The sequence below is a fragment of the Cenococcum geophilum genome (genome assembly GCF_001692895.1).
Source record: "Cenococcum geophilum 1.58 unplaced genomic scaffold K441scaffold_31, whole genome shotgun sequence".
NCBI lineage: Eukaryota > Fungi > Ascomycota > Dothideomycetes > Gloniales > Gloniaceae > Cenococcum > Cenococcum geophilum.
In genome coordinates, this window is record NW_027137589.1 from 1,613,270 (window position 1) to 1,637,897 (window position 24,628).

Genomic DNA, 24,628 nt, shown 5'->3' on the forward strand with positions numbered 1-24,628 from the left:
TCCGCCGGAAATCCGCTTACCTTTTTACTGCCTGCCTCTTTGCCGCCTACTTTTTTACTACTTACCTCTTTACCGCCTGCCTTTAAGCCGCTTATTTCTTCGTCGCCTACTACTTTTAAGAAGTTTAATCCTTATTGTGCTTCTACTTCTCTTAAAAGGCAGGCTAATAGAATTACTACGCAAATTTTTTAGTATAAGATAGCCTTTAAATCGTATATATTAGCTATACTCTTTTAGTGTCTTATCTACTAATTTACCTCTTATAGTAACCTAACAGAAATGTTAGAGATTTTAGATAATAATGAAGAGAATAATCTTAATAACACCAACTTTCCTAAAAGCCCTCCTCTATCCTCTTATAATCTCTATAGCCCTTATAAGCTCCGTAGCACGCAGATAGCTTAAGCTATAATATTAGATATTAATATAAACGAGCGCCTTCCTATTTAAGTGCCGTTAGTAAATAAATAGTACACCCTAAAAGCTAGTGCTTAGGAGAATATAAAGGAAACTCGCTAGCGGATATATACCTACGTCTAGAATATTAAGGGTAGCTCTAATATACTGCGCGATCTGCTATACGCTCTATGCGTTAAGTAAGACTATAAATGTTGCGTTTATAAGCAGAACTCTACGCCATATTTTAGAGGTGCATACTTAAGATATTGCTTAAGTGGTAGGTTGTGCGAAAAGGTATATGCTGATAGTATACTATTATTCTATCAGCTAATACGTATATAGGATAGTTTGCTAAGACTAGAGCTAGTTATACCTTAGCGCAAAAAACGTGCGCAATTAGCTTCTGCTAGTAGTCTAGCTAGAACGCCTATTAAGAAGGTATAATATCCGCATTTTAATAATATAGATATTGCTAATATCCGTATAGCTTTATACCCGCACTATCCCCCCTTTAGAGACCTCCCCTTCCCCTAAAACTCTTACTTGTAGTAATATGCGTAGCTATAGGGGTACCTATTCTGCCTCTACTTTCTCTACTCTTTTACTAATTCCTAATATACCTAGTGCTACTTTTAGTACTACTACCGCTCCTACTAGCACGGAGAATGTTAGGGTATATTTAGCAATTACTATTTCCGTACGCGTTAATATAGTTTATAAATAGGTGACTAAGATAGCGAAAGATGTTCGGGCTATAGATCGCTAGTTAAGTAAGTTTAAAAATTCTCTAAGTAAAATAAAGGATGGGCTTACGTTTATAAGGCGTAGTATTATAGCACTTATACGTAACGCTAGGTTGCTAAATATAGAATTTAAGTAGATTCTAGTTAGCTGTTACTGCAGGTTAGCTATTACTGTAGGTTAACTATTATTACGGGTCTAGAGTAATAAAATAGTAGCTCTTACCTCTCTGCTACTATATATATAGGAATTAAGTCTCTACCTTATATTTAATAGATATAATTAATATTATAATGTCCGTATAAGCTAAGATAAAGATATCCGTATAAGCTAAGATAAAGATATCTATATAAGCTAAGATAAAGATATTTATATATCCGCACCGTTGATAATTACTAAGGTAAGTTACTATAGTAGCAATTATTTATTAGTAAGCTAATTTAATAAAATGGGTAGCGTGGATATTTACCTTTAATTAACCTCCGTACCTTTTCTTCCTCTACTAACCTTTTACCTTATAGCACCGCATCGCAAACTTCATCATTATTGTTTTATCTACTATCCCTTAATATTCTTCTATCTATAATACCTTTATTTACACCTATAAACGATATTAATACGAATAATAGTAGCTAGGTAGTTAAGGAGCTTAATATACGCAAAATAAACGAGGATGCTGTTAAGCACGCTATGGCTGCTCCTACTAAGCCTTTAGGCTTTGTTCCTAAAGAGTAAGCTTTCTAATACTAAATTATACCTATAGCTAATATAATTATAGAAAATATATACCGAAGCGCTCTTTATAGGATTTAGTAGATAATAAAAATATAAATAAAGCGAAATCCGCTGAAAATCCGCGCACCTTTTTACTACCTGCCTTTCCTTTACCTATATCTTTGCCGTAGACCACTTTGCCGTCCGCTTCTTTACTATTTGCCTCTCTACTACTACTACCTAATACTTCTAAAAGGAGGCTTAATAAGGCTCGGTTATCTTCTTTTCTTAAAAAGTAGGCTAAAAAGGCTGCTAATATAAATCTAAAGGCTAAGATAGCTATTAAATCATATGTGTTAGTCATACTGTTTTAATATCTTATTTACTAATTTACCTCTTATAGTAACCTAAATATTTATAAGGTTTCTTTAGATAGCAAATCTTTAGATAGCGGTAAAGATAAAGATCTTAATAACGCCGACTCTTATAATCTTCGCAACCCTTATAATCTCTATAGCCCTTACAATCTCTATAGCCCTTATAATCTTTATAATACCATAAATATAAATAAGCGCCTTCCTATCTAAGTGCCGTTAGCGAATAAATGGTATACTCTAAAAGCTAGTATTTAGAAGAACATAAAGGAAAGTCGCCAGCGAATATTAATATACGTCTAGAATATTAAGTGTCGCTTTAGTAAGCTGCGTAACCCGCTATATACTTTATACAAGAAGTATAGCCACAAATATTACGTTTATAAGAAGGACTCTAGGCCTCATTTTAGGGGTGCGTACTTAAGATGTTGTATAGGTAGTAGGTTGTGCGGAAAGGTACGTGCTAATAGTATACTGTTATTCTGTTAGCTAACACGCGTATAAAAAAGTTTACTAAATCCAGAGCCGGTTATACCTTAGGGCAAAAAACATGCGAAGTTAGCTTCTGCTAATAGTCTAGCTAAAACGCCTACTAAGAAGGTATAATATCCGCGTATTAATAATACGGATATTACTAATATCCGTATAGCTTCGTTCTCGCACTATCCCCGCCCGCGCTACTACGCCTCCCCCCCCTACTAAGGCCTCCCCCCCTATTAAGACTCCCACTTATAGTAGTACGTGCGGCCGTAGAGGTACCTACTCTGCTGCTGCTCCTCTAACTCTTTTGCCAATTGCTAGTACGCTAGGTGCTATTGCCGCTTCCGCTAGCACTGGGTCTATTAGGGTATATTTAGCAATTACTGTTTCTACGTATATTAATATAGTTTATAAACGGGTAACTAATATAGCGAAAGATATTTAAGCTATAGATCGCCGGTTTAATAAGTTTAAAGATTCTCTAAGTAAGATAAAGGATAAGCTTGCGTTCCTAAGGCGTAGTATTATTATACTTATACGTAATGCTAGGCTACTGGATATTAAATATAGGTAGATATAAGTTAGCTATTACTACGGGTTAGCTATTATTGCTAGTTTATAATAATAAAATAGTAGCTTTTACCTTTTTGCTACTATATACGTAGGAATTAAGTCTCTGCCTTACATTTAATAAATATACTTAATTAATATTATAATATCCATATAAGCTAAGATAAAGATATTTATATATCCGCACTATAAAACAGCTTACTGCTACGTTATATACTATATACTAAGAAGATTATACGCTAGCTAGAGTTAATATTAATAAGAACTTAATTAATATATTAAGACAGAAACGTACTATAAGCCTAAGTATTTAAAAGTCCTCCGGCATATTATCTGTAGCCTTATTAAATCCGTCCTTATAAGGGTTATATAGTAAACCGCTAATATAAGACATCCGTATATTAAAATCAGTAATACTACCCTATAAAAGCCGCTCTAATCTAAGTTAAAAAATAGCAGGTGCTTTAAACCCAATGTCCCGCACACACTAACGTATAATTAAATCCTTAGTAATTATATCCGTAAGGAACTAGATATTAACCGTAGGAGACTTAATTATATAATTAGATATCGTCCGCTTACTAAACATATCCTTAAACTTAGTACAAAGAGGTCTAGTATAGCTTATAGTAAAAACACTCTACCTAAATAGAGAGTCTACTTTAAAGGTCGAGTTTTTACGTAATCGGAGTAACTCCTTTAGCTAAAGATTTAGTAGTTTATTAAGTCAATCAGCTTTAAAAAAGCTATTTAGCTCTCCGTAATTATTAATTAGCCCGTTCGCAAATATAGCCCACTAAAGTACTAAATTATACACCTCTATTATAATTAACCTCTAGAAGTATATTATTTTAGATATATAGTTATTACTCCTTAATCTAGTAAAGTAAAGGTAAAGGCGGGCAATTGCACGCTTTAGAAGGCTAATATCCGCATACTTAATAGCGTATTTTAACACTTTATATATTTTAACTACCTATAGATACCAAATATAATTAAAGAACTTTATATTAACAATCTAAGTAGGCTAGCTTATAGTAGCGGAGCTAAGTTCTATAAGCAATTAATCTATAATCTAAGAACCTCTGCGGGCGGAGGTCTGCAAAGAAACCAATTTATTAGCCTTACGGCTAACTTTAGAGCTAAAACCCGCTACGCGGATATCCTTAATATGCTATAGAAACTGCTTAGGCGTTAAGGATCTAATATATCTTTTAACCGCACCTTCTTTATAGATGTTAAGCCTATTACAGATATATATTAAGAAGAGCGCAATAATATAGGTATTAAAACTATGTAGTACTAGCCCCTTAAGACAGTAAAAGGGAGGGCGCTCTATAGAAATATTTCGTCGCCTAAGGTGATTTATATAAGTGTAGAGTGTAAAGTACTGCTGCGTATATTGCTTACTACTAAAGAAATTCCTTATAATTATATATAGGAAGTTTAACTAAAGGTGCCAAAGACCTAAAATAGGTAGTACCTAACGGTGGCTATTATATAAGAGCGCAGCCTCCGCCTGCTCCCGCTTATAGGTATAAATAAGCTTTACGGTTTTCTAATCACTGTATACCAGATATAATCGGTCCTAGAAATTATTATCGCGATTAAGCTATAGTTACTCTAAAAAGATTATTTTAAGTATGCGGTAGTTACCATTTATAGAAGCCTCGCTTTCTATAATAGGGCCTAGGTTTATATAGGTTGTCTTTATAGATAGTAAAATATCAATCTTAGGCATACGCGGATATTTAAGTTTAGTGTTAGATTTAAAAATACTATTTACAGCGGCCGGATACGTGCTTTAGAGAGTATCTGCAATTATAAAAATAGATATCCGATTTTAAACGCTATTATATATATTACCTAGCGCCTTAGCAATATCCTTAATTCGAAGCTATACTTAGTTATATAGTATACTTTAAAGAAGGCTACTAGGGGGAATATAAGATCCGTGGATAAGCTTTCTAGTAGTATAGGAATGGAAAATACTAGTGTCTCCAATTAACTAATATCACGTTTACTTAAGGTAGTTAAAATTATTATATATAATATAGATATTATTAAGAGCGGATATTAATTAGAGGTAAGTCTTTAACAACATTAGTGCCAGTACATTCGCCGCTAGTATTGTGACCTTCCTTAAAGCGTTCAGCCAATTCCATCTTTTAGTAGTTAAGCGCTGTATATCCGTTAATAAGCCCTAGTTTATAAAGCAGTAATAAAACCTAACGCTTTATACCTATACCTTAAAGATAAAGACTAAGAAGCTAAATAAAATAGTTAGTGGAGCTTTAAGCGCGGCCTAATAAAAGGATAGACATAAGAAGAACAACCCGCCCTAGGTGTAGATTTCGCGATTTATTAGTTCTTAATTATGCTAATAATCCTTCTATTAGTTAGTGGAGTAGAGGGGTATATTAGCTAATTGCCTTATAGCCCTACGAGAGTTAAACGTCTTTAAACTCTAGATCTGACTTCTATAGGCTAAAGATAACCGTCTTCTGCTAAAGATTACAAAGCTCTTTACGGAGGATATTTATAACTATATTAATTAGTTCCAAATGGATATCCGTAATCTCCATAATTGCATTGCGGATTTCTTCGTCCCCTAGAAGGGTAGTAATAAGCCCCTTTACCTTCTTCTTTTTTTCCTTTTTCTTTTTTTGCGCCTCGTTATTTCTTATACCTTGTCTTTTATTAATACTAAGCTGTAGCCACGTTAAAGAAAGGTCACTAAAGGACTATCGCCACTCCTGTAAATGCTCTAGAATAATTTTAACCTTTTCTTCCTTTAATATCCGCTTAGCGGATGCCCTAGTTAGTGTTTAGATAGGCGTCCGCTGGTTAACTAATATTGTGTTTATAGTGGGAATAGGCGATTTAATTATTAATATATTACCCGTTTGGCGGCGCTTTCTACTTAACATCGCGGGGGCTAATAAGGTAGATATATTTATCGATTATAGAGCTACTTCCGCGGATTAATTTAACGGTATTTTTAAGATAATAGCTGCTGTGGGGGTATAGATTAATTTTATTAAAAAAGGTAACTGCTCTATATATAAACAAAGTCGGATCGCTTAAGAAACGCTAGAAAAGTCTCTTAGACTATAGAATTAACTTTTTAATAAAAAAGGTTAGCGATATCCGCTTGCGGATATACGTATGTCCGCTAATTAATTCTATGGTCTGAGCTTGCTAAGGTAAGTTTCCTTTCCTTATTTAGTATCGCTCAGTAGATAGTTTATCCGCCCCGACGCCCCTATATAGATTTGACCGCAGCTGTATTCCTTTTAAGCTTTCTAGCAATCCTCTTAAGTCTCTATAACAGCCGTATGTAGCTATTAATTCTTTGAATCCGATGCTTGTTTATTTAGCGTTTGTATATAATACATCGTCCTTGTGACATTTAGGTCCTTTCTACTATTACTACTTTAAGTTCTTTTTTAGTTCCCTAAAATACACCACGCTTAATTATTAGATTATAGCTTACTATCTAGTATTACCGATAATAAATATATAGATATAAATAGTAATAGTAATAGCTACGGGATAGAATCGACCGTCTTTAATAGTAATACTAATTACAACGTTAATAGTAGCATTAACTATAATACTAATAGTATTACTAGATCTAACAATGCTTATAAAGTGCCCGCTTAAGTATAGCTTTATAGAGATTAAAACTATCTATTAGAATACTACCTTAAATAGTTAAAAGAGTTTAAGAAATCTAATTCTATAATATAGGACTACGCTAATAGTAGTATAAATCTCCTTAACTGCATTAAAGATTATTAGTATTAGTAAGTAATAACCTATTTAGCGGCTTTTTTTTTGGCTTAACCTAAAGCTAATAATTTCTAGATACTGCATCTATATAGAAAAAGACCCCTAAGAAAACGTACCGAGTTCTCTTATTTTAGCTACTTTATAGCTTTTTTTTAACTAGCTCCTAAATTAGAAATAAGGGAAAAGGGGTAGAGAATAGTACGGGATAAAGCTTTTTAGCTTGCTTAGCGTATGCTAAAAGTACTATCGCCTTATATATAAAAGAGCAACTATAGTAAAATCTCCTTAATACGATATGGGGTATATAACGATAACCTCTACATTACGATCTACACCCTTAATCAAGCCTTTTTTTGGTGTAATATTACGATAATCTAACTTTTGGCAATATTGTTAAGTGTCATAGGAGTCACCCACGCACGTTCGTCCCGTGACACCTGCGCACGTCCCACGACCACCCCTATTTCTTTGACCACGTTGACCTAACCTGTTCTGTTTCTGTATCTAAATGTCTTTATATTAACCACGCATAGTAACGCGTACGTAGCCTTCTTCAATTACTACCCCGTTTAGTACATTGTATTCCAGCTCGTGCCCACTTCCGTGACATTAAGCACCTATTACCAATATTAGTATAACCAGTAGAGAATTTGTATGGGAGAGGGCCCTATTTAGCCCACGAGGTAGATATCCTAAGCCTTTTTAGGTATTAAGCTCCTTTTTTTCCTACTTTTTTTACCCAACACGTAACTCTTAATATAACAATACCATTGGTATTACAATCGGCCGAACAAACGATATCGTACTAAAGAGATTTTACTATAGTAGAAAAATTGCTAATAAATTAACCCGCTAGATATGTAAGGTAATTATATTTTTAATTAACTCTTTAACCTAGTAAAGTAAGGTAGAGCTAAGATATATTTTTTGGGTACTTTAGAAACTAGTAAAGAAATATAGCTTAAGTAATAAGAAGTAAGAAAAGCCCGTTATAGATATAGAGGATCTCGCCCTACCTAATTAATATTAACGCAATCTATAATTTCTTTAAGTCGGTCTATTATAACTATCTATAAGTTACCGATTTCCCTTATATTTATATCTCCTTAAGACTTAAAGCTTAACCTCCTTGGCGTAGTTATAGGTAGTATCTTATTAACTATAGTTTTATTATAACCTTAGTAGTAGATATATAACAAAGCCTTATAGTAGATACTATGGTAAACCTGTTAATAGGCTAGGTATATAGGTAAATATAATAATAAGATCTAACTATAGAGTAAGTGCCTAATAGATTAACTCTAATTAATTCTAAGATTTACTATAAGAAGAGAATTATCTAAGGTAAGGATTATAATCCTTTAAATATATAACCTAACTTCTAAGAAATATACTACGTACGTTAGTACGTCGGTACGTTATATTTCCACGTTCTTACGTTTCTATATTCTAAGTTATAATCCCGTAATCTATTATATAACTTAACTACTCCTTATTCTATAGTTTAACTAATTCTAGTATCTCTTACGCTTCTACTACTAGTCCGTTTATATTCTCCCTAAGTAGTCGTACTACTGCTAATATAAGGTCCGTAATAAAATACTAAGTATAGCTATATCCCTTAACCCGCCGAGGTGTAATGCTAAGCTGCACCGTGCACGAACACCGTGCTGAGCTATACGCGAGGCATTAATAGAGTATGTAAACAGACCAAATAAGCTGCGATTTTTGCCCATTTCAATGCCATACAATGCCGCGCACATCTAATGATATCGACTACGTGAAGTGGAAAGATCCTCGCACCAAACAATTAAAATAGCCACCGCTAGAGCCATGGGCTATACCGCCGTTCACTCCCTTTTAAATAGACAACTACTAGGACCTAAGAGAAGGCGCTGTCCCTTAAGGCGCTGATTATGGTGATCCTCTAGCCTTATTCCGCCTGTTCTTTACGGATAAGATGCTGGATAAGATGGCTAGCTGGACAAATGCGTACGCAGAGGCGTATCCTGTGTCAGAAGAGGAAGCCCTAAAGGGTAGGGTAAGGCCATGGAAACTTACGTGCAGGCAGGAGCTCTACGCCTACTTTAGAGTCGTAATTTATATAGGAATCACAATAAAGCCAGCCGTAGAGGACTACTGGGAGCCTATTAAAAAGGGTACTGCTTATAAAGTAACAGAGTACATATTAAGGAACCGGTTTAAGCAGCTTAAGCGCTACATTCGTTATAGTCCTATGCCAGAGAATGGCTTCCACACGACATTTAACCGCGTAGATGAGCTCTCTAAGCATCTACGGGTACTCTATCGCAAATTCTAAAGGCCTAGCCTACACCTAGCGGTTAATAAGACTATCCAGAGGTTTATAGGTTGCGTACTTAAGATTATAAATATACCCAGCAAGCCTACGCCTGAGGGCTTTAAGATATAGGTCCTAGCTAACCAATCTTATGTCCTAGATTGGCTATAGCATACTAAAGGCGATAAAAAGGGCCCAGTTAACCTTAACAAGGCCTTCCTTAATAAGGGCTTTATAAAGACTTAGGCCGTAGTATTAGACCTCCTTATATAGCGCGATAACGTCACTAATAAGCGACTCTATCCACCGGGTAAGCACGTAATGTGGCTTAATAATCTCTTTAGCAGCGTAAAGCTATTTAAATGGCTGTGAGAGCTAGGGATTAGGGTAGTAGGAATAGTTAGAACAACACGTACACGGTGAGAGGAGCTAGAAGAGGAGGAATACAACGTCCAGAAAGAGATAATTAAGGTTAACTAGGTAGCTCTAGCTAAGTCTAAGTTATCTACAGCTTATATAGCTCCTTTAAAGCAGCGTATAGAGCGGAAAAAGAAGGTACCTGTAGAGCGCTTCTTAGCATCACTTTCCGACCTTAAATTAAGCCATAATACGCAGATTTTATAGGGTACGCTCTACGCAGAGTTATCTAAGAGTTACTAGGTAATGGAGTTTGCCTAAAAGGACGCTATAATAGTTCTTTTCCTATTTATAGTCTATGATGGTAGGTGTCTCTTTTTTAACACCGTGTCGCAGAGCCGCTAATGTTATATATTACTAGGTCAAAACTACATTGCGAAGCTTCGAAAGCGGCCTACTATAACGGCTATAGGCTACAGGCAGACTATTAAGATGTTTAGAAACAAGCCTAGAGCGGAATTGGATATACCTAACTTTATAGATAAATATAATCTGTAAATATATAGCATAGACGTTGCTAACTAGCTAAGGTCTTACTATAACACTAAAAGAGTCCACCGGAAGATCTGGAAGCCTCTATTCTCCTTCCTACTAGACACTATTATGGGTAACAGCTATTAGCTTTTAAACTATAGAGCCCCTGGCGTGCAAACAGCGCGACACTATACCTACCTTATATTCCGTCGCCGCCTACAAGATGCCCTCTTCCACGCCTCTATTTAAATTAGACACTACCCACCCTTATAAAAGCGAAAAGGAATAATAGACATTATATGGCGCCCGGTTAGGGAGCATCAACACTAGAAACTATGGCGAAAACAGGTCCTCTGCTCCGCCTGCACCGAAGCGCACCGTTCTGGAGTCATTAAGCGTCCGGGCTCTCGTAAGCCGCTCGCAGACTTATCTGTCAACACTACAATGAAGTCGCGAGAGGACAGTAGGGGCTGGAAACGCCGTACGAGGCCACCAAGAACAAGATTTGGCTATTCTGTGTGCCATATTCCGTTCTGCACGACGGGGCCTTGCTAGGAGGAACACCTGGCCAAGCTCAACTCCAAGGACTAGCCTACAAATATCTATCTACATAGAAAATCTTAAATTTAAATAACCTCATGTTGCTGCAGTTCTTATCACGGGCTCTATAAACTAGGTCAAACAAGAGCCTCTAGTTGGCTAATTCTTATTGATAACTAAGAGCCAGAACCGGCGGGTTAAGGGATAGAATAATATATATATATAAGGTAACTTTATTATCTAATACTTTATAAATTATTAAATACGAGTATATATATTAGGCTAGCAATATCTATTATTTCTTAGTTAGGGTCCTCGAAATCGGACTCTGCACCTATACATAGTGAGGCCTACGAACCTACTGGTCTTCGGACTCAGTAGAGCCAACGCAAAGACGTCACACAGCTGCGGATAGGACCTGGTGGTGGTTGTGAGCGTTCTAGGCGGTGGTGAAAAAATTTTCAGATGGTGAGATCTCGAAAACCACTACTGTTGGCCCTCTACAATTCAGCTACACTGTTCTCCTATTCCAACCCTATATAATCCTCGCGGATACATACAGAATTTAACGTCCCCCAACCCCCAATTAAAAGCATCGACGACCTTACATTAATAAACAAACGCGGACGAACGAACGAACGAACAAGCAAATATACGGCCCCTCCTAACCCCTAGGGCGATCGCCCGCGGAGCATACGGTCACTCGCCATTAACTATCAAATACTAAGAAAAACCTAGCAGCCTGGACAACACCGTATGGTTTTCCTGTCTCCTTTTAAGGAGTAGTGACCCTTGGCGAGGGCCTAGTGACTAGGGCCTAGGCACAAAAGATACCCAGGCATACACGTCCCGCTCGCCTTATGGTATAGTATGGTAGTAGTTTATGGATAAATCCCCCTTACGCCTTCAATAGGCCCTAAGGGGGGGGAGGCATGGCGTATATGGCAATAGTCAGTAAGAGATAGCACATAGGGGACGGTTAATAATATGGGAAACGACAACAACAATACACGGCGATCGATCGGCAAGGCCTGGCTAGGACGTAGTAAACCCCAGCTTAGGATAAGCTAGAGAGGGAAGCAGTGGTACCTAAGGAGTTTAAAACATCCAAGGAGACAGGACGTAGCCGTAGGCCCGTAGGGCCGCCGCTACGGACGGATATGGCAAATCGGGGTTTTTTATCCTACTGAGGTGGCTCATAGGGTTTTTCCTCCCCCAACCCAACTGCAGGGTTTTCTTCCTGTAAATACACAAGTTTTCCCCCCCTGTGACGGAGTAGTCTGCGTGGGCCTAGATAGGATCCGTATCAGACGTTAATTAAAGAACTACTACTATTTCTTAGTTAGATAGAGGAAATAAATAACTTTTAATTGATTTCAATTATGGGTATATTTAAGTAAATTTAAGTTATAAGATATAGTGTTATAATAGAAGAGTTATTGCTTAATAAGAAATATTAAGTTTATATATAAAGGGCGCCTATAAGCTCTTAGACCCCTAGGGAGAAATTTCTCTTAGTATAATCTAATTGGCTTAGTGTAAGGGTTATTTTGACCCTTACTCGGGTGCATCGCCCGAGGGCCGCTTAGGGGTAGCCAAGGCCTAGCCGAAGGCTAGGCTTGGCACCTCCTTATAAGCATCTCAGGCTTGCAGCCCTTTCCCTCCTCATCGTTTCGTCTCTGTACTAGGCTATTGCCTACCCTTATTACCATATCGTCCTCTTCCATCGACTCTCCTTGTGACTCATGCTCGGCTTGCCTGCTCCCTACCGTACACCCTGGCAATGTGCCTTACACTTAGGGGCCGTTCGGTTACACCTCCATATTATAACCGAAATGGAGCTCAAATATGAATATAAGGGTGTCGTTCGGTAAATATAACGACTTTTAAATATGGAGCTCCTCCATACCAGTAAGCGCGTCAAATTTGCAAGGTATACTGTATACAGTAGTTAAAATAAGGTTCTTAGCACCGTTTTAATATATAGCCTTAAGCTCCCGTTCCATATTCCATTTTAATGTAGAGCTCTCGCATACACGCTAAAGTAATGACTTCTTATAATATGGCAACTCTACACGCCATGATCGCGATACTTCTATCGCATTTACAAGCCTTAATATAATATAATTATTTTTAACCTTTATAGCCGCGATAAGCTTATTTCTAGGGCATTGTGGGCGTTGTGGGCGTCGCGGGTATCGCGGGCGTCACTGTAACTCTACTACGGGTCGCACGGGAGGAGGGCGAAGACGTAGAAAACGTCGATTGCAGAGAGGGCGTTGGCCGAGGAGGAGGCTCCATTGCTACACTAAAGTAGGGAGTCGCGATAGAGGCCTGGTGGGGCTCATTTAAATCCGGAACCTTATTATGGAGCCTTACCGAACAATCGACACAATTGCAGATTCAAATGAGTCATGGTAGTAGCCGCCACTAATTACAAAACGGGCGAAACTAAAAGGCGCACGGATTGAACAATTATGAAATGGAGGCGATTTGCAACCGAACAACCCCTTCGGAGTTCGCAGAACTCCATAAGCGTAGCGCTAGCACAATTTCTCCCCAGGGTCTGATTTATGAGATAACCAACATTAAGGAAAGCCGCCAGATCCTGCAATCTCATATCAATAAGCCCATTTACATCATAAAAGCAGCAGAGTCCTCTAATTTTGAAGTAGTATAAGAATATCGTCGTGAACCTCATGCAATATCAATTGCCTGATGCTGTGAAGAACCCATATGCCCATCGAAACTTTACCCGTCAATGTCTTTGTCCCAAGAAGACTCATACCAAAGCACCCTTCCGTCCGGTACCCCTCCTCACAGCCAGGAACGAGAGAACGGCACAGCTAACGCAGAGCGCAAAAGACATAAACATAAAAGCGGCGTCAGCCTCATTCTCCTTGCAGCGTGTATTCATATGGCTTAGGTCATCCATGAGACCGCACGCCTTTTCGCCTTTATACGTTATGCAACCGCCATTTAACAAGTCATTTTCATACATTTTCGCTTGATTCTCAAGGGAGGTGCTAGAACAGGAAATGCCACGAAGCATAACCACGATTGCCTAAGGGGTTTACAGTTAGTTAAATCAATGCCATGTGATAAGGAAGGACAGCGACAAGGACAGGGACACGGAGGACTTAGTTATAGAATATTGAGTACAGAGGGGAGACGTACGATGCCTCCTGCGAGGAAGAACAGACTTGCAAGTCCATCAATGGCGGCCATGATAAGGCCGCCCAGTGGCTCAATGAAGAGGGCTGCAACTCCAGCAGCAGCAGCTACCATGCCAAACCCGCCGGTAAATGCAGCATAATTTATCGCCGATGGAGGCCCGCCAACTACCTGGTCTTTAATAAGAGTCACGGCTAGTCCCAAGACTATTGCTGCAAATAGGATCTATTAAATATAAGGTTAGTTAAGCTCTTATACTTAATAATCAGTAACGGTAAGTGTAAGTGCACCTGAATAAATCGGAGAATGACAGTTACAATCATTGTGGTAGTTATACTTGTGGAATAATCGGAGTCCAATTTAGGAAGGATATCAAACAGCTAGAAGAGTGAGATATTCCTATAGGTTGGTATGACAGTCACGCGCAAAAGGTAAGTGAGTAATGCGCTCGTCGGAGTGGCACTTAAATTTACAACAGAATGCAAGTGGTTGTTTCTAAGTTATGCGATGAGATATATCAGAGTGCACCTTACAACAGAGGGGACAGGACAGATATTTCAACACTAGGCACTTAAGGCAAGCGGCACGGGTTCACTGCCTCCCCCAGCATCACCACCGAACTGTTGGCTCAGCCTCTCCAATGGGATGTTGAATTTGTTCTGAAGGATGCGCTTAACGGGTTCTGCCTGCTGTTGCCTCAGCCGTGTTCATTTCAAATGTATTATAGCCAATTGACTAGACAGGGCTGCCTTGCCATTTGAGTTTCCCACGCATATGCCGTATTGCTGCGGCACGGGCACACTTGAAACGATTGTGTAACCCGGTCTCCCTGTGGAGATTGAGTTTGAGGTTGGTGTGACGGGCTATTCTAGCCCTGCAGGAGTGTGGCGAAGCTCTACGGGTTCTCCCCACTCCATGGTGGTAGAGTTATAAAAGATTGAGGTTCGTAGATTTTGGTAGGTGGCTCGATTTGGGGTTGGCTCGATCGGCTGGCTAAGACGTTAAGGCTATCTTACATTGAACTTACTGAGGTAACAAATCGACGACCGTGACGTCGCGCGATTTGGTGATCGGCGTTAGGCCTCCTGTCGATCGGATCAAATGGCTGAATTTATATTTGAAGACTGCTCGGCTTCTTATCCTTTGATGTCGCCTGAAGCTTGATCACCACTATATACTGCCTGTGGGAGTTGTTATATGGTTGATCCGATCGTGAGGAAAATAAGGTCGGTAATAAGATGTCGTCAAGTATCCACAAAAATACATCAGGCCCGATCGCACTAAGTAACTTACCTAATTCGGATACATAAGCCAACGTAACGCAGGCTTAAAATACTCCGCTATTTTACGAAGTATTTTAAGCCTTCATTATGCAAATGTAGGGGTCCCCTGTAGAGAGGCTTTTTATAACCGATTTTATGCGGATCGACGAGCCAGGGTGGTGTACGACGGCGTCAAGCCATTTGGTGTTGATCAAGGCCCTCAATCGGCAGCTTCAACTTCCTGATCAAACGACGTAAGCAAATTTGCAAGGATTGCGAAATGCGTCTATTGCTGAGCATCCATCTTTTAAAACATCTGATGTGTCCCCCTAGGCTTCGTAATCTTGTACTAAGCTAGTTACCTTTTTTTGTGCTTGATTTACTATCTATTACACAGGTTCTTATAAGGGTTTCTTGTCAAGAATAAAGAATATTCAGATTAGGAAACATGTATTATCATATTCCTGCCGGAACAGGGCTATCTCATATAACTGAAGCCTAGTTTCTACTTCATAAATTTGGAAGGTGCTAGAGCAGGCAATTAAGTTTTCAAATATAAAGCATCTCATGCCTCGGCATTAGCTGGTAAGCACATGAATTATTTCAAAAGCCATTATCTAGTCCAAGCCGCTTTTATCCTCTGCCTTCAAGTCAAAATTCAAACATGAGACAGCGTCAAGACCCATTGCGCTGAAACTGTAAACCCTCCCCAATAATGTCCCAGCACCCTCTGCCGGGACAAGCGCCCAAACTCCCCCATGCTAGTATAGAACATAAGTCTTTGCGGTAGATGTCTCACTCTAGTTTACAAAACGCTATGAGGATTCCGACTTCACTGTTTGCTGTCCAAGTAATCAGCTGTTGCATCTAAAATTCAGCAAGAAAGTATCCTTACCACCAGCCAATCCATCCCTTCGTCAACACCCCTCCCGTCAATAGCGGAGCATGCGACAATACTCCAGTTCCGGTCCTTCAACTCGCCCAACCTTAGAGCCTCAGATATCTCTCCAGCACCCTTTGCGCCCGGTTGATCTTGCTTATTGGCAAATACAAGCAACGCCGCGTCTCGTAATTCCTCCTCATTCAGCATAGCTGCGAGTTCTTCTGAGGCAGTTCCCAGCCGATCGATGTCCGTAGAGTCAATAACGAATATCACAGCGGCAGTGTTGGCGTAGTAGCATCGCCAATAGGGGCGAATAGATGTTTGACCACCGAGGTCCTATTAAGGAAGGAAACATTAGCAGGTTTCATATAGGAGTAAAGGGAAATGCCTACCCAAACGTTTAAATTGAGGTTTTTATAAGTTACGGACTCAACATTGAAGCCAATTGTGGGTATGGTTGTTACGACTTCGCCAATCTGGCCATAGCGTTATCACATCAGCAGGAGTCCTGAGGATGTAGAAGGATCGTATAAGGTCCGAGGTACCTTTAGACGGTAAAGCAATGTCGTCTTGCCAGCATTATCCTATTCCAGACGATGTTCCATTAGTCCATGGATACTTTCGACGTTTGAACGTCGTGTGTGCAGACTCACCAGACCCAGGATCAGTATTCGTATCTCTTTTTTGGCCCACACCAATGTCAATAATCGTGAAAACGACCCGCCCATTATGGCTTCAGTACGTCCTTATTCTTCCCTTCAAGCCTCCCTACGGTGTAGAGCCAGTGAGACCGAGCAAATATCGTATTACTGTAGGTTTTACTAACTTAGCAATGAGGTAAAGAGACTGAAGATGTAGAAAGAATGGTTGTAGCAGATTTGAAAATGGTTTTACGACCTGGTCTCGGACGCTGACCTTTACCTCAGCAAGCTCAGACGCGATTCCGTTGGTGCGGAGTCAATCGGCGGAGCGTCTCCGGGCACATTCATCCCACACATTCAAGATTAGTAAGCGCTTACTAAGTCCCGCACAGGCCGCTATCGCGAACTTAATTTAAATAACAAAGCACTATTTACATGTGTAATACTCCAATATTCGGCCGTCTATTTCAATAGGATCTTTTCCCTTTTTATTACCACGCGTTCGCTTAGCCTAAGGGGACCTAATAGCAAGTGTGCTAGCTTTATAAGCCTTATACGCGTCTACAGAAGCTCCCTATCGCGGTCGCTTTAATTTTAACAGAATAATAATCTCTTTTGGCTTAGTATTACTAGGACCCTTATTAGTATTACTTAAGATTAATATAAAATTACCACGGGCTAATTAAGTATAGGTCCTTTAAGCTCTAGTGCGCGCCGCTCTACCAGATTAATAGAGTAGGAGAGGTAGCGGCTCTTAATAATTATTAGATGCCGAATAGTTCGTAATAGGCTCCTTCTCACCAATATTTTGGTAAGGGTCGTCCAATATAGTACCTTAGAGTACTTCCGCGTTATTAAGCCACAAGTCATCATCCTCCCCCGCTTCTAAAATAACCACCTCGTCCTCTAACCCCCCTAAAACTTCGTTATACAGCACCGACGGCTCATTAAACGGTTGCTCCTTATCCTCCTTAATATCCTCATCCACTTCATCAGCCGGTTCTTTATTTTAGATTAAAAAATAGCTAAGATCTACACTACTGCTTGGTTAAGTAGGTCTAGACTCTACCTTCTCCTTCTACTTCTAGGCCTCCTCCTGCCTTTCCTTTTAAAGCCCTTGCTCGGCTACATCGGCAGCACGTTTAGCAATCTCAGCACTTATTTTACCCCGCTGGTTGGCCTTACTATATTTCTTTTTAGGTGGTAGCTGCTAGCGAGCCTTTTAAGGAACCTCAAATAGAGCGCCCTTAGGTAGTAATTAAAGCTCTACCTATCTAATTAAAATAGCCATTTGGGCTACCTTAAAGTCTTTAAATTTATTAGCAAGCTCGCCCATTTCTTTAGCAGGAAGGTCCTTAATAATATTAAGAAGGCGGAGAACCGATAGCCAAATCCTAGTAAGAGCTTCCGGGTGCCCTAGCAGAGGGTCACCCTAAAACGCCATATTCTTAATATATTACGGCTGCCAATCTAAAGCGGCAATTAGCTTTGTTACAATATACTAGTAAGGGTAGATTAAAGCCGGCAATATAGGAAGCCTTTATATTAAGCACCGAATAAGTATATAATAATAGGGGAGGCCATATTAGTAGGGGTCCTCATAGTTACAGTTATCTTACTTCCACTCCTAATCGGCCCACTTCTGCTTTTCCTTATTTATTAAAGCTCTCGCGCCACGTATAGAGTTAAAGATTCGCTAAAGCGCGTAGTATATCACCACACCATTAACCTACGCAAAGTGGTGTTAAAAGAGGTCTAGGGTAATAATTCGGGGGAGGGACATTTCGGACGTATATTTGGATTTAATTAACTCCTTACACAATATTAAAATCCACCTCTTTAGCTTAATTATAGTATCCTTAAGGCTTAATTAATAATTAGTAAAGCATTTCAATCCTCTGTTAATACCCTTGCCTTATTAGCTTACTATTATACCTAAATTTAGAAGGTATCTAGTAAGGGAGTAAGCGGTTAAGGAAAAGTTAATATTAAAATAAGGTTTTTAAGCCAGGGAACAGAATATCACCATAAGATATTTAGATGAGCTTTACTATAGGCCGGCCTATAGTAAAGCTTATCTAAATGCCTTATAGCAATATTCTATTCCCTAGCTTACTAAAACTTACCTAATATAATAGGTAATCATCTAGCTCTCCTTTTTAACGTATATAGTCTAAAACTACACCTTATTGTATAGGTATAGCTTATCTAGGACTGCCTTTTAATTAGCTTTAAGCTCTACTACCGTTTTAGATTTTAGGTAGGGCTAAAATAGTTCCTTTACTACCTTCCTTTCTTCTACTAAGTAGCTATATAGCCTTTTAGCCTTTATCTAGATCCCCTCATTAATCCGCTTCTTCATTGCCTTTACAGTGTACCACTAGTAGTACTAGAGAACAACTACAATTAACTACCCTACCAATAAGGCGGCTGCAAGGCCCTTACCAAAATCGGCAATAATAACTTTAGGTGGCCGTTTCCAAAGTTTCTGCTAAGTAGACTCTAGTAAAAAGGTCTAATCTAGCTAAGACTCGCTTTTAATAAACGATTGCATTGCTAGAAAAGAGGACCCTATATTAATAACACTAGTAATAATAGCTAATAAGAGCTTAGATCGATTGGTATTAAATATAGCATCTATTTAGCAGCTAAAGTCGGTAATAAACCTTTATACCAAATCTACCTAAATAGGAAGCCAAAATATAAGCTACTAAAGACTCCGGGCAATTAAATAACCTAATTCTAGATTAATTATATAGGTATATTAAGACCGGTACTTAAATCTATACTAGTAGAGAAGCAGCTTAAGCGCGCTAAGCGCTCGCGGCTGGCCCTTAGCTCTACTAGGAAGGCCGCTTAACGATTACGTTAAGCTATAGTATTTCTTCTTACTTATATATAACTCTCGGGCAGAAAGCTAACGCTATATAGTAAAATAGGTCTCCCAAGTTGCCCTAAGAGCGTAGGCTTCTGTGGCTGCCTTTTTAGCCTCTAGTAGTTAATCCTAGTAGCCAATATAAGTAAGGGGATTCGCGACGAAGTCGTGTTCTAGAGCCTCTAAAGTATCTAAATTAAAGTACTTAGCACGCGTAATAGTCGCCACCTATCCTTTAATATTACCTATATAGCCAGGAAGCTTCTTCTAGGCTACCCGAATACACTAGCCGCAGTTCTTTTAGTATACCTTAGTAGCCTCTCGCTACCAGTTGCTATTTTTACCATAAAAGTTGTCTAACTTACGGTAATTCCGGGTATACTTACTATGGTGTTTATAGCCAAAGATATAGTGCGGCCGTAGAGTGGTTTTATTACCTAAGGACAGTATAATAATAAAGAAGCCTTTGCTAAAGGCGTAGTCCTAGTATTAATTAAACGCGGCGTTAGGATCCTTAAAGGTCTCACCATTATATAGCTTTAAAAGGTAGTAGGCAGGCATAGAGTTAACTACCTTTTTTACTATTGGAGCTAGGTCCAGGTGCAAACGGTAGTTCAGCTACTACTTTAGACATTAGATCTTAACTTCTAGTAACGGCAATTAAAGCTATAGCGGAAGAGGATTATATATATCGTATACCAAAGGAGTAAAAGCAGCACGATATTTATAACCGCTAGGGGTTAAAGTTCTAGAAGGGAGTAAAGGAGAGAATAACTCCTACGTAGAGGCCTGCGCTAAGCTCTCTACACCTATATATTATAGCCGGCGAAGCTAAGATAGAGTTAACGGAGCCTAAAAAACCTTATACTAAGCAGCTAGAGCAACCTAGTAAAGGGGGAATAGGGTATTAAGGACTTCAATAGGGTTGCTCTGGTAATCACTAGGTTTTCGTACTAAAGCAGTAGAGGTAGTCTAGGCAGTATAGGCAGTATAGGTAGCAGGGCAACGCTATAGAAGCTTATTAAGGTCAGGAAGAGTTAAATTAATATTAAATAAAGAGCTATTGGCTATGCTGTATAGTAGGAAGTTAATATAGGCTTTATAAGGTATAGATTTAGAGCGACTTTATAGTAGAAAACTTCTAGAAACTTGCTATTTGTCACGGCTTAAATAAATGCCTTTAAACCGAAGCTTGAACAAATGCTGTATTACGAAGATATTAAGCTAAAGAGAAGGAAAAGGGGTCGCTAGGACCGATGTAAACAAATATATAGGGTAAGCCGCCAAGGCGCTAGCTTTAGGCGGGCTAATTATAGGTCGGCAGAATATGGCAGAATTTAGCAGGTAATGTGCGATAGCGCCGTTATATTACCCCCCTCTTTAAAAGAAAGCCTACCCTTAGGCTTAGTTAGAAAAAATAGGGTAGCACTAGGCTTATAAACGTAGGATTATAAAAATATAAGATAAGGAAATAAAGGGGACATAAGTCTGTCCTAACTAAGTATAAAGGGCAATTGTGGGCTAAGTGGAAGCACTAGGCTAGAATGTTACGGACGCTTTAAGTACGATGTTACGACTACTTAGAGAAGAGTTGGAAGAAGCTAGTTGGTTAATATAGGCACGGACTAGGATAGAACCCGTGGAACCATATAACGAGAAATAGTAAGTGAGTCATATAATGGTTAAACGTATTGGCTGCGTTAAACGTAAGGGACGTTACGTTTAATATAGATAAGACGTATATTACGTATAAGAAGGATTTTATAGGAGTACGGTTGTGTATTTAAGGACCCTTAGTCCCTACCTAGATAGTTCCTTTCTTATAGTGATTCTTAGAATACAATTAAAGTTAATCTATTAGGTAACTACTCCACCAGTTATTATTACGTTATTAACTTTTATACTTATATTTCCTATATACCTAGCCCAATAACGAGCCTACCGTAGTTCTTACTATAAGGTTCCGTTATATAATTACTACCTAGTTACGGTATTAATATAAGAAGTTGAATAACATGCCACTAAAAGCAGCTACTACGACGCTATTGACGGCAGCAACTACTTTAAGGACAGGAGGTGATACTAATATAGCAGATACTAACTTATAGTAACCTATAATAGTCAGATAGCTATAGGAAATAGTTAACTAGCTAATAGCTAATAATATAGTATTAGAAGAAAGACTTAACGGGATAGGAGTAACAAAGATTAAGCTACTATTAATTAAGAGATTTACTAGAGAGAGGTTAAAGCTTAAAGGATTCCTTACGCAGATGTATTTTAAGGTCTTATAGAAGGGAGTAAAGTTACCTATACCTGTAGATCGGATAGCCTATATAGGACTATTCTTATTAGGGAAAGTACTTAAGTAATTTAAATTTTACTTTACGGAGATATAGGTAAACGGAATAATAACCACTAACTAAGACGTGTGATTTATATTCTTAAGTTAGGAAGGATTTATAGAACGACTAACGCAGATATTTAGAAACCCGGAAGAAATAACTATAGTAAAAAGAAAACTCTAGAACCTTATATAACAAACTTTAGCAATTAAGTATATAATATAGTTCCAGACACTAGCAATATAAATAAAGTGGAATAATAGGGTACTTATAGCACAGTATAAATAGGGACTTAAGGCTAAAGTCTAGGACGTAATTATTCTAATAGAAGATGCGGACACCCTAAGGGATCTAATAGATTAGGCGATTAAGATTAATAATTAGATTTATTAAAGGGAATAGGCTAAAAGAGGCTAAGATAGAGTTCTATAGTTGTATAAGGCGTAAAGTACATAATAATAAAAGCTAAGTTAGAAAATATGGTATGGCGCAGAGCTAATGGACCTAAGTAGTACTAAAGAAGCCTATAAGAGATAGAGTAAACTATGGAAACCTAAAGGACAAGGATTAAGTAATTAAAAGTCTAAAAAGCAGAGGCTAAATCAGGGATCTTAATAGTAGAAGACATTTAGGCGGACTCTATAATAAGAGAAATAGTTTAAAGAAGGAGCTTACATAAATTGCGGAAAATAGGGTTATTATATTAGAGACTGTAGAAGTGGGCAGAGTTACTATGTAGTAAAAGATATAAGACTAGTAGACGATATATATGTATAGAGGGATAATAATATGCTGCGAGGAATAAAAGAATATTTAATTAAAAGTTTTGCGTTTTGTTATAATAACGTATGCCGAATTTATAAGGACGCTAAGTATAGTGCAAGCTATTAGCTATAAGAGCTAGCACCTACAAAATATAGAGGAACTAACGAACCAGTTCGCAGATCGGATATTAAGGATAATGAATTTGACTTAGGCGAAATATTCCGTAATAATAAGGTAATAAGGGCCGCTTACTAGGAGTGAGTAGACCTTGGAGATATTATACTAAAGGTAGAGGATAATTCTACTATAGAATAGGGAATATTAGTAGGGATTAAAACCCCACTAGATATAATGTCTATCGCTTTATAAGACGTAAGAGAAGTAGGATAGTGAACTACTTCAGCACTTAATAAAGGCAAAAGGCTAAAGGCTTAAGATTCTTATAGCGAGATAAAAGATAACTAAGATTCTTAAGATAAGATAAGGTAAGCTTAAGGACCTATAACAGATGATAACTAATAGAGCAGAGCAGTAGCTTAGTTTAGAACTATACGAATAAGCTTAGGATAGAAGTTCCCATAGGTATAAGATTCTTAAGACGAGATAAGTAGGATTTAAGACTTTTAAGATGAGATAAGAACACTAAATAAGCCTAGTTAGACTAAGGCTAGAGCTAAGCTTAAGTCAAAAGTAAGCTTAGGATTAAAGAATCTAAAAGGTTAAAAATTCGGAGTATAAATTAGGACACCTATAGATAAGAGGTAAGGAGCTTCTTTATAGATTAGAGAATCTATAGTATAAATAATAATTAGACTAGGAGACAAATATATAGACCTAAAGGATTTACTAATTAAATAAAGTGTTTAAACTAAAGATTAAAAAGTTAATATTAGGATTAAGAAGTAAGACGACTTTAAGGATTAGAGCGTAAGGCGCAAACCAAAAGAAACTATAGAAGAATTTAGGCAAAGAATTATCGCATAGTAAGAATAGAAATTAGATAGAAGATTTAGTATATTGGGACGTATAAAGGACAGAGCACTAGTATAAAGAATTACTAATAGGCCGAGAGTAGGCATACTAAGAGCTAAGTGGCTTACTAAACTAGAAGATAAAGAGGATCTAGGGATTTTTATTAGGTTTAAGGAATAATATATAAAGGGCTATCACAATATAGTAATAAGAAGATACTTCCTTATAGATAAACCGTATATACTCTAGTAGCTGTACTAAAAGTGGTATAGGCAAAGGCATAATAATAAGTGGGAAGATTTCTATATATAGTTAGATGAAAAAGTTATCTAGGACCACCTAATTATAAAGAAGGCCATAACACATATTAAAGGAGCCTTAATTATAACGTTAAAGGATCTAAAGGAATGTTTAGAGGACTAGAGAAGTAAGAGACGTATCTTAGTACCTATGAATAAAGTCGCAACGTTTAGATTAGCATAATAAAGGTTTAAACTTAAGGATAAAGACGAGCTAAGAGTTAACCTAAAGCACCTAGTATACTACACGTTATTATAGATTGCGTATATAGACGATATATATAAAATATATAAGAATCTAAAGGAAAAGAATTAAAAATACCCTATAAGGATGTACTAGATAATAGACGAGTAATAGTATAAGAATGCCAAATATATGTATAAATGGTATCTAGCAGAGGTCTAAGAGGAAGGAAGTTTAGTACTTTAACTAGGAAGATTCCTTACGGAAGAATACTTAGATAGATAATAGTAGTGGGAATACCTAGAAAATATATGTCTATGGTATATTAAAGATAAAAAGTAAACTAGGTATTAGCTAAAAAGTGAGCTAAGTGTACTAGAATTAAGTAGCTAATAGTTAGGAAAAGTAGAGGCCTATAAAACTAA

At 37.9% G+C, this 24,628-nt stretch overlaps 3 protein-coding genes across 3 annotated transcripts; 1 reads left to right on the forward strand and 2 right to left on the reverse strand.

Moving 5' to 3' along the window:
- Positions 1–13,216: 13,216 nt before the first annotated feature.
- Positions 13,217–14,764, reverse strand: K441DRAFT_614389 (uncharacterized protein). The gene is made up of 3 exons (XM_067645677.1): positions 14,268–14,764; positions 13,981–14,202; positions 13,217–13,867 (listed from the first exon to the last, which is right to left on the reverse strand). The coding sequence occupies exons 1-3, from the start codon at positions 14,298–14,300 to the stop codon at positions 13,586–13,588; spliced, it is 537 nt and encodes a 178-aa protein (XP_067502187.1). The 5' UTR covers positions 14,301–14,764; the 3' UTR covers positions 13,217–13,585.
- A 948-nt stretch (positions 14,765–15,712) lies between these two features.
- K441DRAFT_614392 (ADP-ribosylation factor 1) lies at positions 15,713–17,069 on the reverse strand. The gene is made up of 5 exons (XM_067645678.1): positions 16,776–17,069; positions 16,668–16,706; positions 16,515–16,598; positions 16,135–16,458; positions 15,713–16,081 (listed from the first exon to the last, which is right to left on the reverse strand). Exons 1-5 carry the CDS (start codon positions 16,848–16,850, stop codon positions 16,055–16,057), a joined length of 549 nt encoding a protein of 182 aa, XP_067502188.1. The 5' UTR covers positions 16,851–17,069; the 3' UTR covers positions 15,713–16,054.
- Positions 17,070–17,650: 581 nt separating this feature from the next.
- K441DRAFT_662850 (uncharacterized protein) lies at positions 17,651–17,913 on the forward strand (the record flags this gene model as incomplete). Its single annotated transcript, XM_067649105.1, is given in 4 exon segments — positions 17,651–17,751; positions 17,777–17,781; positions 17,794–17,800; positions 17,828–17,913. Coding segments are annotated over 4 exon segments (158 nt in total), but the record flags the coding sequence as incomplete, so codon positions are not given.
- Between the last annotated feature and the right edge of the window lie 6,715 nt (positions 17,914–24,628).